The sequence below is a fragment of the Struthio camelus genome, chromosome 3, assembly GCF_040807025.1.
Source record: "Struthio camelus isolate bStrCam1 chromosome 3, bStrCam1.hap1, whole genome shotgun sequence".
NCBI lineage: Eukaryota > Metazoa > Chordata > Aves > Struthioniformes > Struthionidae > Struthio > Struthio camelus.
The window spans coordinates 139,584,510-139,598,094 of NC_090944.1; the positions used below are offsets into that span (position 1 = coordinate 139,584,510).

Consider the following 13,585-nt stretch of genomic DNA (forward strand, 5'->3'; position numbering starts at 1 on the left):
GGCTAACTTCTCATGGCGGATACAGCCAGTAGTTTGAGAGCAGGTTTGTGCACTGATTTCTCCCGTTGTGATCCAGCTGAAGAAACAAATACCCTGTAATTGTAGTAACGTCTTCCTGGCAGATGCTAATGCGATGGTGCTTCAAGATAGCCTCTCTGTGTTCCTACTAATGAATTAGATTTGTATGCCATACCTAGTAGTGTCTTGGGCCTTCCGCCACTCTTCGCAAGTAACCTGCACGCCACGATCGCTTGAGCAGGTGACTTTGCTGCCTGTTAATACGGCGTTTGTCTGTTCAATACAAAAGGCTACGCTAAAGTGTATGTGAGACTTATACATAGTTATCCTTAAAATAGATATCAATATAGCCAGAGTTACAAAAGCGCTTTTAGCGTCCTCTGTGCTTACTTCTTTAGTATCCTTGCGCGCTAAAGGCGTTTCGGGCTCCCTGCCAGAAGAAGTCCCCATCTAAGATGAATGTTTCTAATGTGTCAGTGAGGGATGGCTGGGTCCTGTAAAAAGTGGTGTGATAAATTTGATGAGGTTTGGCAGATCCCAAAGTTCTTTTTGTTTTGGGGCGTTTTTGTTTGTTTGCTTTTTTTTCCCCTGCGGCTCACTCTTTTTTTCCCCTTTTTTTTCATTTTTCATTTTTTTCATTTTTCAAATGATCTGTGTGCCCAAGGAAGGGACGCTTGTCAGAATTTCAGGAGGAATTAGAGGTGCAGCAAGCTGGACGAGAGGAAATTTCTGGGTGCGATGGGCCTGAGAGCAGTGCTAGGGGCCAGGAGGGACAGAGGAACGAGCTCGTTCTGTGGCTCAGGTGTGGCAGAGAGGACGGGAGGGACAGCATGACACAGGTTGTGTGTTTGCTCACCTTAAAGATGTGTTCTCTTGTATTTGTAGGATCTGCAGCTAGAATATGGTCATGGTCCTCAGGGTGGCTACTTCTTGGGTGCAAATAAGTGAGTAAGCAATGGCATTTTCTGTCTTTACTTCAGTCACATCTGTTGTAATATAAAATCACAAGTATGGATGAAACATGTTAGCTGAAACTGATGTGTTAAGCTTGTTTACATCAGTTGCCATTCCAAAATCACTATTTCTTTCTACTGTAATAGTAATGCCAATGATGCAGAGTTACAGGACTTCCTGGTGTTTGAGGCTGTGTTGACCATATTGCCTCTAAGCTGCTATGAGCTTTCTCTCCAGAAGAGCCATTATCTCAGTCTGCTTATTAACAAAATGTTTATTATGGTGGGTCCCACGGAGTGCAATCTTATTCCATCTAGGAACCACCAGTGCTGCTCCTTGAAATCACTTTATGAACCCCTTGTTCACATTGTAGGACACTAGGAACGTTCATTGTAGGTTCTTTCAAAGATAAATCGTACCTGTCTCAGAGAAGTCCTTCAGCTTCCCGGTCATAGGTTTCATTTCGTTTTACAGCGCAAGAAGCAAGGACCGCTTCATTGAATAACAATACGTTAATAAGTGCAGGTTAAAATATACACCTGTGTTCGTTCATATGTAGATAGTCAAAGTATGTTCTGAAAGCCAGCTAAAATGCTTTGGGTTATTTACTGATAGAATCACAGGAGCATTTGCCCTGGCTTTTGATAATTAAGTTTGTGTGCAGCAATTAACTCTGTTCGTATTTTTTATTTAATGCTGAAGGAGTCTCTTAAAATCAGTTGAAGAAGAACTGCATCAGCGGTAATTCTATTCTTTTTTTTTTTTTCCCTCTTGTGTGTTTCAAAGTCACTTGTGCATTGATTTCTTATGTGTGTCACAAGTTCTCGTTTGTCCCTGTACATGCCAAGAAGATATGGGAGAGGCTTAGTTGTCTGGATTGCAGCTGTGCTTTTAATAATAATAGTAATAATGATAAAAATCTAAAAGACGATAAAAATATATAAAAGAGGTAGTAGCCCTTGAGCTCAGAATTTTTCACGGTAGCCAAAGTCTTTTTTAATAAAATTCACTCAGCCATAGTACCTTGTTCATTTCCTTAGGGGACATGTGGCACATTTAGAAGATGATGATGATGCAGACGATGATGCTAAACAGTAAGTCCTTTCTTCTTGTAAAAAAAAAAAAAAAAAAAAAAAATCTGATTCTTGAATAGATGAAAATAAAATAAATTTTGGTTGGATTACGGCCTCTCCTTAATAGTTCAGGATTCTCTTTTCTGTAGCATTTTTAAAGGTACACATTTAAAGTAGTTTAATAGATTACATTACCAGAATTGTGCTTATTCTGTGGATAAATTTGTGATAAGTTAGGGGGAGCAAATCTTATTTCTCACTTGGTACGGTTTATGTTCCAGTGTCCTTTCGTCTTCTGTTACTGAGCAAAATCTTGGCATGGTTATACTGAGCCAGTGAATCCTCCAAGTCCAGTCTTGTCTTTAGAACTCATGACTGTCTAGTCAAAAAAAAATTTCATTTAAAAAAATGTAAACTATATTTATAGCCATCTTCTCAAGACATCTGAGTTTGTTCTAGCTGCGCTTTCAGCCAGGTGGGTGCTTGTGCAGTTACTTGATTTGGGGACAGAGCTAGCTTGCATCCTATTATCACAGAGGGAGCAAGCTTATGTGATGGCAAAGACCATGCAGATAAACATGTCTTAAAGTAGTTATGTTCCTGCTAAATTCCCCTGGAAAAAACACCGTTCTTGAGCTTTTTTTGATTGACAGGTGAGAGCTGAAACATTTTTAGTGAATCGCACAGCCACCATGTGGAATTCTACATTCCTGAATAAATCCGATGTAAAGATAGAAAAGAAAGGTGCTATTGAGGCAGGATTCTTGTTTGCTTTCCTGTTAATGGGTAATTTTGGAAGCTGTTGCTTCATAGCAGAAACCTATAAAACAAGCGTTATCTATTGCTGGATTGTTTGCTTTTGTACAGAGAACCAAATATCTCTGTAAAATTTTTCTTTGAGTTATTTTACAGCTGTTCTCTTGTAACAGAGGCAGTATTTTTAATTACTGTGTACTGAGCAGGAGGGACAGCCCTCCTCAAGAGGAGGGGAAAGGCTACTGATCTTTATAGTGTCTGATGTCAGTCAGGTGCCAGCACATGAAACTTGCTTTGTTTAATGATCACCTTCTCAAAAGGCAAGTATGCTTGCCGTTCGACACAAGTGATCCTTACAGAAGAAAAAGGACTTGTAGTCAGTTTTTAGCAGGCTTTATTCTCTTGCTAACTCTTTAAGAGATTCTTCATATTTCATTATGAAGTGATTGTGTAAAGACATGCTCAATTACACAGTTCATCGATAAAATGAAACTCCCCTGTGTTATCTTTGAAGAGAAAAGTGTGATAACGTTGCTCCTTGGTGGACCAAGCTGAGAACCTCCTCTGTTCATAGCTATATAGATTTTGATGCTAGTAACGGTAACTCAGGCATCTTGTACAGTAAACATAGCAGTCCCCTGGAGCTCCTTACCACCAGCTCCGTTCTGATGGCCTTCACCAAAAAAGCTATGGATATCTGCGCTGCTGCAAGCCAGCTCAGCTTGGTTCCTCTTCCATCTATACTAATCTCTAGCTGTTTTTTGTGTACAGCTCTGTGTCTCTGTTTCATTTTTGCTTGATGTTGCTTTTTCCCCTCTTACTCCGTTTGCAGCCAGTATCATCGATTTCAGTCATGTTCCAGGACTTGGAACCTCTTGGTTCCCGCTATCTTGAAGCGCTGGCTGCTTTGCTCCGTGCTTTGAGGTCCTCGTTTCTCGCACAAGCTCCGTTAGAACTTTCATATAGCGTTGGCTTCTTTAGGTGTTTCTTTCGCTGTCGCGTTTCTGTGGATTTTCTTTTTCAGGCTGAACAAGAGAGCACATGATAGCTTCCAGGAGGTTCCAATTTGTCTGACCCGAAGGACAAGCACAGTTGGTGTTCCAAGGAAGTCCTGGGGTTTTTTGCTTCTTCCCATGTTCCATCCTAAGTACTCTTGTCTTAGGGAGAGGGCCTGACATTTTCCTATAAGCACGGGGGTAAGCCTTGAAGGCCTCAACTGTGAATCAGACGGATTCTGCATCCGTGACTGTCCTCTTGGTACCAGCTTGGGCCCGAAGCTCTGCTGCAGTATGTGGGGCATGAGCTCAGTCTCAGCTTTCTCTCTGGAGCCCACTGAAGATTGGGAGCTTTTGTTTGATTTATATTCTGTGAGATGGAGCTGCGGTTGAAGAGCACGTGTGACACCACTGATTTCTTCTCTCAGATCCCCAACGCAAACAGATGAAGCAGCTGTACCCTTGCCAGTCCAGCCTGATGCCGCTGCGTGACTCTGAAGCTGGATGATTCACAGCAGCAGAGAAGACACACGCTTCAGGGAATAATATAAAAGTATTTCCCATCATCTAATCATTTTGACTGTTTGATACTTCTTTCCTTTCTCTCACGTGTAGCAAAACTGATGATGCCTGGACTTCCTGGTTATGGAAGCTGTGAAATCAGAAATTATTGGGGTCGCCACCCTGCGTCATCAACAGTGACAAATTCCATATAAGCCTTGCTGCTGACACCAGTGCCTGCAGTCCTTTGTAGAAACATTTGTAACGTTTATGCCAAGTCCTTTGCATTTTTTAGCATGCGAACTGCCCGGCAACGTTGTGATGGCCGTCTGAGACGCAAGGATGGGTGTGGGACAAAATAGGAACGGAGCTTGGACGCCTGCAACTCTGAGGACTTATGCCTCCCTCTGCGTTATGAAGGGAAGATAATTTCTGCCATCGTTGTAGTTGAAGCACACATCGCAGGGTAACCCGTTCTCCGAACTCCCCTTCCAGCTTATCTTTAAAACAAACAAAAATAAAAACAAACAAAAAATCCTGATGAGATGCCATGACAGAAACTCCCGAAAAGGATGAAGCAAACCAGACGAGTGGTTGATCTGTAAACAAACAAACATACATCTCCCTTCTTGAATATTTTCCTAAAAATTTGGAAGAGCATAATTTACAAATAAGCAAAATACTGTGCAAGAATGCCACGTTTTCACAGCTGTATTGCTGATTTATTTAATGGAAATAGTTTTCTGTTCCAAAAGATTGGGAAACAGGACAGCACAAGACTCTTAAAAACATTAGGATTAAGCAAAACACGGCCTGTTCTTTAAAACATCAAACTGACAGAGGAAGAAAGCCCCTGATGCTTAGAAAGCCCCTGATGCTTCAGCGCTCTTCTCTCATGCAGATACCTTGTGCTCCACAGCCAAGTTGTTGAATTGTTCTCATGTTAGAAGGTTGTTAGCAGGCTAGCTGTACGCTGCAGATGGATTTTGCTTTCATGTGTGAAGTTATTTTGAAGAAGTCAGTGGTGAATTTTTCAAGGAATGAATTTTTCGAGGAATTTTCTGCGCAAGTATGTGCATCTTTAGCAAACTGGCTCAAGACGGTCATGCCCTGCAGGGGAGGATCTGTGTTGCTTGAGATCTCCCTGCTAAGTGTCTGGGGTATGCCTGGCAGTAAGAAAACGGGGTTTGGAAGTACTAAGTAGGCAGTTATTTAGGCATGATAGTGCTGTTGACAAGTTAGCAGTGTTCGCTTGTATAGCATTTATAAAATCCTGTGTTCTCTCAAACACTGCAATATGAGGGTCAGAGAGAGACACTGGATAACAACCTGTTTGCTTCTTTTCTTTATAGTGCCACTATGAAACCTAAAGTGCCACCTCCTTTACCACCAAAGGTAAGTGAGGGGCCTTGTTGTCCCATATAAAAGGGAACACACAGAAAGGGATGACTTTAAAAAAAAAAAAAAAAAAAAAAAAAAAGCAGAAGTCTCTAAATGAAAGTGCTGCCAGTTCTCTTGGATTTTGTCACAGCTGTGACTTGAAGGCTTAAATCAAGTTTTAAGTCAATGGTATAGCAAGGTGGGGTTTGACCCTTATGTTTGTGCAGATTTGCAGTTAAGGCTACAAAGTCTGGCCCTGTACCATACTGACCAGAGTGAAAGTGCTGTTTTCTGACTAATTGCACTTCTGATGCTTCAAAATGAACAGAATTGGGTAGTTCAAAAATTTAGTGCCACAGAAGCTTAGTTTGGCGATTTTCTTTTTAAACTGCATTGCTAACTTCTGGAGGAAGACTATGATCTTTAGATGGGTGCCTGGATCAGGTTAGTTTCTGCATGCTACCGCTTGATTAATTGACTCTTCTTGCACTGAAGTTATCTTAATATGAGCAAAATCAAAAAGGGGGGGGGGGGGGGAATCCTAAGTTTGTTGTTGTTGTCAGATGGCTATCAATTCCCCAGGCAAAAGCTGCAGGTTTGATTACTCTCCTTCCTGCACTAATGAATTTCGCATAACTGAGAAGGATTTTACAAGCAGCATTAGTGCAGCATCTGTCTAAATAATTTGATTAAAACTCCTATCTGAGATTCTCTCCTCAAAATTCTGACCATATCATTGCAAGTTCCTGAGTTTCTGCTTAAATCCCAGGTTTATTCATAGTCATAAAGGGTAACATGTCAGCTTGCCCAGTAATTGTTTAATGTATGGTTTGACTATAATAATTCAATAAATTGTCATTGGCATGGTCTTTCTTTATTGCTATAAATTTCTTCCTAGTAGGATGGGGTTGTTTGGGGGGTTTTGTTTTGTTCTGCATGGCAGAACACGCCAGTTTACATGTGAAAATTCAGGATCCAAGTATTGCATGTGTCTTCTCATTGAGAACAGCACAGGTGCTTTGAATCTTTTTCATTCTGTAATTAGTATTACTGTGTCTTTTTTCAGCCTAAATCCATCTTTATCCCTCAAGAAATTCATTCTTCTGAAAATGATAATCAAGGGACAATCAAGAGATGCCCGACATCAGAGAGTCCAGGGAAATCTGCATCTCAGGTTCCACCCAGACCACCACCTCCTCGGTTACCTCCGCAGAAATCTAACGTCTTAGGTAATAAGAGTGACACCAAGAAGCATACGGGGTATTTCTTAAATAATGTAGTGCAGTGTGTTTCTACACCCTCACCTATGCACACGTTAAAACATGCTGCGGTAATTTTTCTGTAGTGGGCAAGTAGCAGGAAGTGTGTGGCAGCTACATTGCATGAAGAGTGCATGCTTAAGCTCCAAGGGGGTTGAATTCCCCTTCCTGTGGAGCTTCATAAACAGGATTCCTGCTCGTGGCAGAGGCAACACAATTGCTTTCCTAAGCAACAGGCTCATAATGTAACGTTATCAAGATTGTCACAGGGAATAAAATAAGTTTTCTTGCATGCGAGTTTCAGGTTTTGCCCCACTATGTCCTTTGAGTTCTGTAAACATGTTAAGAATAGAGTTTGGCTTTCAGAGTTCCCTTGTATAGGTAATGAACTGGGCTGGGTGATGCGGCAGGCGATGGTGCTTGTTTACTCTTCGCTCAGGCTGTTCCTTTGATGCTTATGTTAAGGTCTGATGCTTTGAGCACTCCTACTGAACTGGTTTGTTTTAAGCAAGTTTAGCATCTGACTCTTACTTGGTATCTTGCTAATTTTTCCTTACTCCAGCTTTACTACTGCAGTGGATGTATTATGTTGAAGTATGAAGTATGCGTAAACATCTTGCTCTAAGAGATGCCTTAACTTTTTGTAAAGAATTAATAACTAAGTCGTTCGCCATCTCTGAGTTTCTCTTGAATTAGATGTATTAAATACGTTATTCCTCATAACCATGACCGCATCCCTTTCCCTGCCCACGTTAGATTTGTAATACTAATTACCAAAAGCCATGGAATGAGATTGAATGTGGCTTTATAGGTAGTTGTACATGCATGTGTAAGAATGCATATGCTTTAGAAACAAGTCATGATATTGGACCGTTTTTGGCATCAGTGGAAATGACACAATTCTGGCCCTTCAAAATTGTTCATAGGCTAGGCTACCCTTCAATTTGTGGGTAGAAATAGAGAATACACTTTTGAAACGTCAACCTTTTTTTAAGGTAACGGGGTCACTTCTGTACAGTTAAATGGTGAAAGAGAGGGATCACCGCATCAGCCGAATGAAGTTAGAGACACTAATTTTTCAAGGAAAGAGAAGAAGGAAATACTGGTAGGTATTCAAGCGTTTACATATTATTTTTAAAATGTCTGAACTGCTTTCAGTGTGCAAATGGAAAAGAGCGAGCAAACTCTTCAGAAACAGTGCTGGATGGCATCTCGTTTGCTTCGAGTCAAAGCGCGTTTTGACCAGGTTCCAATCTAGTCAAGCCGAAGTTTGAAGCGGTATTTAATTCTTACTAGAAACTGTAACGTAGTCCTGGGTATCGAAGACTTACCGCTTGTGCACACACATTTGTGTGAGATGTAAGGGGAGAGAAATTATGTGGGAGAGATGTGTTTTACTGAGCAAAGCCTGTATAAGCAAACGAGGAAGTTGAGGAATATGCTGCCACCTGATGGCTTGCAGGAGGACTTGGCTGACCCTGGGAAAGGATCCAAATCAAGGCTGTTCCCGAGTGAGACCCTGTCGTATCCCAGACACAGGCATACATGCTCCTTAATGTCTGACGGGGGGGAAAAAAGATGGAGGAGTTGCATTGGGGAGGGTGAGATGCAAGAACTGTTTGCCTCCTGGCCTCTGGAGCTCCAGGTTTCAGGGTTTAGCAGCTTGGGTGCGGTGTCGGACTTGAGCTACGCGCGCTCAGGTGAAGTTGCGCTCAAGCAGAGAGCGCGCGGTTTCTCCTCGCACGTAATCTGCTGATCCAGCTGTGGGACTGAGGAAAGGGAATGTTGCTGCTTCCGTCTTGCCCCCCATTCCTGCCACCTTCCTGCGTCAGATCTAGAGATCGTGCGGCGCGACAGCTCTCCCCTCTCCCAAGGGAGTTTTTCCACCGGAGCAGCGCAGTGGTCACCCCAGTACTGTGACACAAAGGTGGAAGTGGGAATGCGGGACAGAAGGGAGTGGGAAGCCTGTGTTTAGATCAGCTTAAACGTAACCTGAAGCTGCACCCGTCGGTGGCTTCTGCGAAGGGTCACGTTGGAAACAGTGCTCTTGAGGGAAGTGAAGAGGAAAAAGGTCAGAAACATGGTGTGTTTTGTTTTGTTTTTTTTTAAGGAAGTGCCAGTAATACTGGCAATACTTTAGAAAGTATGGTTTCCTGGACTGCTTTGAACTTGGCCTTTGAAATTGTATGTTTGAAGTTTCCTGTGTACCTGTAACAAGGATTTCATCAGTCGTGTGTTTTTACTAGGAGAAAATTACGTTCTTGGCGTTGGGGTTTTGGTTTTTGGTGGTGTTTTTTTGTTTGTTTGTTTAATCCCGCTGATACAGAAAAGCGCGTCTAGTACTGAATGAGAGAGTTCAGGTCACTTCTTGGAGCGCTGAACTGCTGAACAATTGCAACATCGCTTAAACCGTGTGTTACTGGATGTGGCGTTCTAATTTCTTTCGTGCGTCTTCCTAACGTAAAAACGTTGTATAACAGATTATGCAGAAATTCAGCTAGGGGATGTTAAGGGATCATAGTAGAGGCCTTAACCAAAGAAAATGGTACAGTTAGTTTGCAGCGTGGGGACCTTAGGGAGGGGTGACCAGCAAACTTGTACAGAATTACGGACGTTGTGGTTGGAAGGGAGGTCTCCAGCCTAACCTGGTGCTCGCAGTGGGGCTGTAGCCACCGCCAGCTCAGGTCAGCCGTGGTGCGTGTGACACTGAACGCAGCGGGTGTCCCAGGAGGCGCTCAGTGCACTCGCGTGGAAAGACGCAACACAATTCGACTAGTTGTCTAAAAGATTTGCAAGGAGGATTTTTGTAAACATTTCTGTTATGCAAAAAAAGGATTGGCGCTTCATTTTCTGCCAGTATAATTATACCTATTCACTTACCAACTGCTTTTAACAGGAGTGTAAAAAGGGGGTGTGAGTGTGTATTGTTTTTTTTTTTGTTGTTGTTTTTTTCAATTTGTATTTTAGTTATGCCAGTGGGGGAGGATAAGTGCACATGCGTGTATAAACATACTTTTTAACTTCTGTTTTCTAGAAACCAATTAGTAATGGCCTTCCTCCCACACCTAAAGTACACGTGAGTATTACTGACTCATACAAATGCATTTTCCAGACAGAACATGTTTTCCAACTAAAGCTGAGAGAGGACGTTTTTGAATGTTTGTTGTTCATTTTAAAAAAAAAAAAAAAGTCTAAAAGCTAGTATCTCTTACAAGCATTAAGTCACAGGTACAATATTTCACAAGTTACCTTTTTTTTTTTTTTCCTGTAAGTAATTTTTGGAAGATTTTGCTTGTTACTTTTTTTTTTTTTTTTAATGAATTGAAAGTACTTGCCGATCAGCCTTTCGCTATAGGATCTGGGGACCTTATACCTCAGGAATGTTAATTTTACAGCATTCAGCTCTAGATTTAAAAACTCCTGAATACAGGATTCCTAAGTGCTTTAGGTTTGGGAATAACTCTTCTGGACATCAATGTGCAGCTAGAAAAAGTAAAGTAAGCTAGAATTTCATTGTAATATCTGTGCGGACACATGACTGTGACTTTAGCCAGCGCTGCCATCAGAAGAGCCCGTCTCTCCCTTTTCTTGTCCGTTTGTTCCTGCCCCCGACGTTCTCCCTCCTGCATGCTGGAACTTACGTTCATGTAGTTGCGCTGTAAACCAAATGGGGGGGATTGGTCTGGTTTAAAACTAACCTTTTTTGCCGAGTTACCCTTAAGCCAGATCAGTTTCTCACCTCTGGATGCCAAAATAAAATTGCTGCAGAGAGGCCGAAGTGCAGATGCTATCGTTTCTGCTTCCTACTCGTTTTGGAGAAGCAGGATGGGTTAAGGCAGATGTCTTGCCTCTGTTCCTTAGAGTTGTAGTTTTTTGCATAAACACAAAGGGTTGTTCCAGAGCTCTGATTTCTTGATACATTTACCGTTGTTTATTGAAGTCAGTCCTGTTTTGCTAACAAAATGCATGACCTAGGTGTGCATACGTGAAGTGAGTGTGTGGCAGAAATTTGGAAGTATTCCTAGCACTGAGAAGAACTGAATAGTCACAGGGAGGGGGAAATGAGATCAACTTGATGACTGGAATGAGAAAAAGGGTAGGAAGAGGAATCGCCCAAAATGTAAAGTAAGAACTTTTGCCACATACTGGAACCTCAGCAGTGGGAGGGAGGAAAGAATAAAAATGGGATCTGTCTGCATCCTTGGCCATCAGCGAACGCCTTTGAGTTGCCAATATAACGAAGCTGTAAAAGAGACTAACTGCATAGGAAAACCTCTGAAGCTGGTCAAGAGAGTCCCTGCATCCTCATGCTGTCTTTGTAGTGTACCGATTCTGGGGCTCTGCTGGTCCTCTCTGGGGTTAGGAACTATTTCTCCTCTCTTCCTCTTCCCTCATCACGCTCCTCCCTTCATGTATAATCAGGTTTTTCTAACCGTCCTGTTAAATGCTGGAGACTGATTTGGCACTAACATACCCTTTCCTGCCTCCTAGCTCCATCAGTTACCAAATAACGAAATTTGGGGTCAGGAAGGGACGACTTTCCCGGTCAGATCTGTAGGGATTACTGGACTTCTCGCTTTCCTGCAGTGCGGAGTGTGCTCTGCATGCTAGAATCATCTGGGAGTTTTAAATGCCAAATATCCTGCTGCTGCAAGTAAAACTTCGACAATATTTTAATCTCTTCTGTTCTTTTTGTGTGGTACATCATGGCTCTGATCGTTGGGTTTCTTAATTGTTAGATACTAACTAACAAGGGGCTCCCCTGCCTGCTGAAGTGCCCTCCCCGATTCAAGCGCCTCCATGGCCGCAGGCAGTTCAGCAGCCTTCCTGCAACCTTTTACTTCACTTCTTCCCCGGTGAACACCTCTCTCGACAGCTCGGTTTTAGTAGTTCGCCTGTCTCATTCTCAGCTGTGTCCTAGGGATCCGTTTGGTATTTAGGGGTGATACCCTCAGCTCTGTTTACCCTTCTGAGACTTTGCAGCAGCGTCTTGTCTCTGCAGGCTTCCCGAGAGCTCTGGACTGAGAAAGGCCAGGGAAAGTGGTTGCTCTCTTCTGATCTCCATCCTCTCCTCCTTTCTTACCAAACGCTATTGTGGTGCTCAGCTAGGTCTCTGCCATGAGCATGGTTTCCCTCCAGTCTGCAGCATGTCTCTCCTGCGCTTGGAAAGGGTCGGGGAGAATTGCGTGGCTGCTGCCGGGAGCAGCAGAAACATTTCCCCTTTCTTCGGGAGATCAGTGTCCCGAGTGCTGTCTGATGAATCTTCTAAGGAGGCCCTCTGCATGCTTGGGAGAAGACTTCCGTAAAGGGCCGAAAAAAACCATTTTTCCTGATACTCCTCCTTCAAACTCCTTGCTGCCAAGGAATGCTGCCAGTAGGTTGAGATCCCTCTCTGTTGTGTTTCTGCGCCTCACCATCTATACCTTCTCTCTTACTCCTGTTCTTGCACCTGCAGAAGGATCATCTCTTTGCTTAGCAAGCGGCGAGCTCCCTGCCTTGCTCCTGAGGCTTCTGCAGTAGCGCTACCCGTGCTGAAATCTTTCCCCTTTGCAATGGGGTCGTCTTCACGTTTAGCTCATTACTGTAAAGGGGTTGAGTCTTCCCTCCCTGAAGTAAATGTGGACCAACTCATGGCCTTCATGATACTGCTGAGAGAGTGAGATGTCTGGGGCACAGAGAAAGGTCTACGTTGGGCTGCTTTTCATTTTAAAGGGTTAATTCTGAAGTTTTTCTTCTACCAGATCTGCCAGAGGTTTGCTTTGGGAGGCATCCGGTACTGCAAATAAATTAATTGAGAACAAGTCATGGAGAAATAAAGACTAAAATTTTAATTGCTGGATGACCTAGATTTTTATTTTAAATTTGTTAAACATGGCAGGAATAAAATGAGACTGTTTGTTTTTAAAATCACAAAATTCGGGAACCTTCTTCAGTTTTGTCACATTTACAGTAAGTACATGCGTAGACTCTTAATTTAGGAGCTCCAAAAAAGGCTAATTCTGACATATTTGCTCCGAAGGGTCTTAGGGATACAGAAAGTAACATTAAAAAAAAAAAAAATCCCATTTGCCAGCATATATTGTCCAGATGAGATTATTTCTGCATGACATGGAACTGTGTTCTTACCTATTTTGACTTCAAGTAGTAAAAAAAAAAAAAAAAAAAAAAAATCCTGTTAGAAATGTCAGAATTTAATTTTTTCCTATGTATATTTTTCATTGCTTTTAGAAAAACTTGTTTTTGTTTTTACAGATGGGTGCTTGTTTTTCAAAGGTTTTCAATGGCTGTCCCTTAAAAATTCATTGTGCAACATCATGGATAAATCCAGATACAAGAGGTATTGTATTATGTACATCTTTACCCATTTTACCTCTCCTGATGTTTTCAAGAGGTATTATATTATATGTATACTTTACCCATTTTATCCTCTCCTGAAGTTTTGAAGAGTGTGTAGATGAGCAAGACTATTCCTTTTAAAATGCACTTATTTATACAGGCAAAAAACTTCCTTAATTATAACACAACTGTTTGAAGTTAAATGGGTTTTCTCATTATATTAAGATATGAGGGGTGCAGTTTTGGCTTTGATTAAAAAGAATAAATTGCATATAAATAAAGGTAAGGAAATGTTTTTTGGTTGAGATTCAGA

General features: G+C 42.0%; 1 protein-coding gene across 13 annotated transcripts in view; it reads left to right on the forward strand.

Moving 5' to 3' along the window:
* The window catches only part of MAP4K3 (mitogen-activated protein kinase kinase kinase kinase 3), an 82,017-nt gene that overhangs the window by 46,393 nt on the left and 22,039 nt on the right, over nt 1–13,585 (forward strand). For 6 of the 13 annotated variants that reach the window (XR_011140559.1, XM_068940496.1, XM_068940491.1 and 3 more), the window contains 8 exons: nt 904–962; nt 1,675–1,713; nt 2,013–2,066; nt 5,650–5,692; nt 6,744–6,906; nt 7,932–8,041; nt 9,971–10,012; nt 13,189–13,273. Coding sequence is in view for 11 of the 13 variants with exons in the window: in XM_068940496.1 (XP_068796597.1) it covers nt 904–962; nt 1,675–1,713; nt 2,013–2,066; nt 5,650–5,692; nt 6,744–6,906; nt 7,932–8,041; nt 9,971–10,012; nt 13,189–13,273 (595 nt within the window). In the remaining 2 variants the exon portion in view is untranslated. The remainder of the gene's footprint in view (nt 1–903; nt 963–1,674; nt 1,714–2,012; nt 2,067–5,649; nt 5,693–6,743; nt 6,907–7,931; nt 8,042–9,970; nt 10,013–13,188; nt 13,274–13,585) is intronic. The other 7 variants (XR_011140560.1, XM_068940498.1, XM_068940493.1 and 4 more) reach the window with 2 other exon arrangements.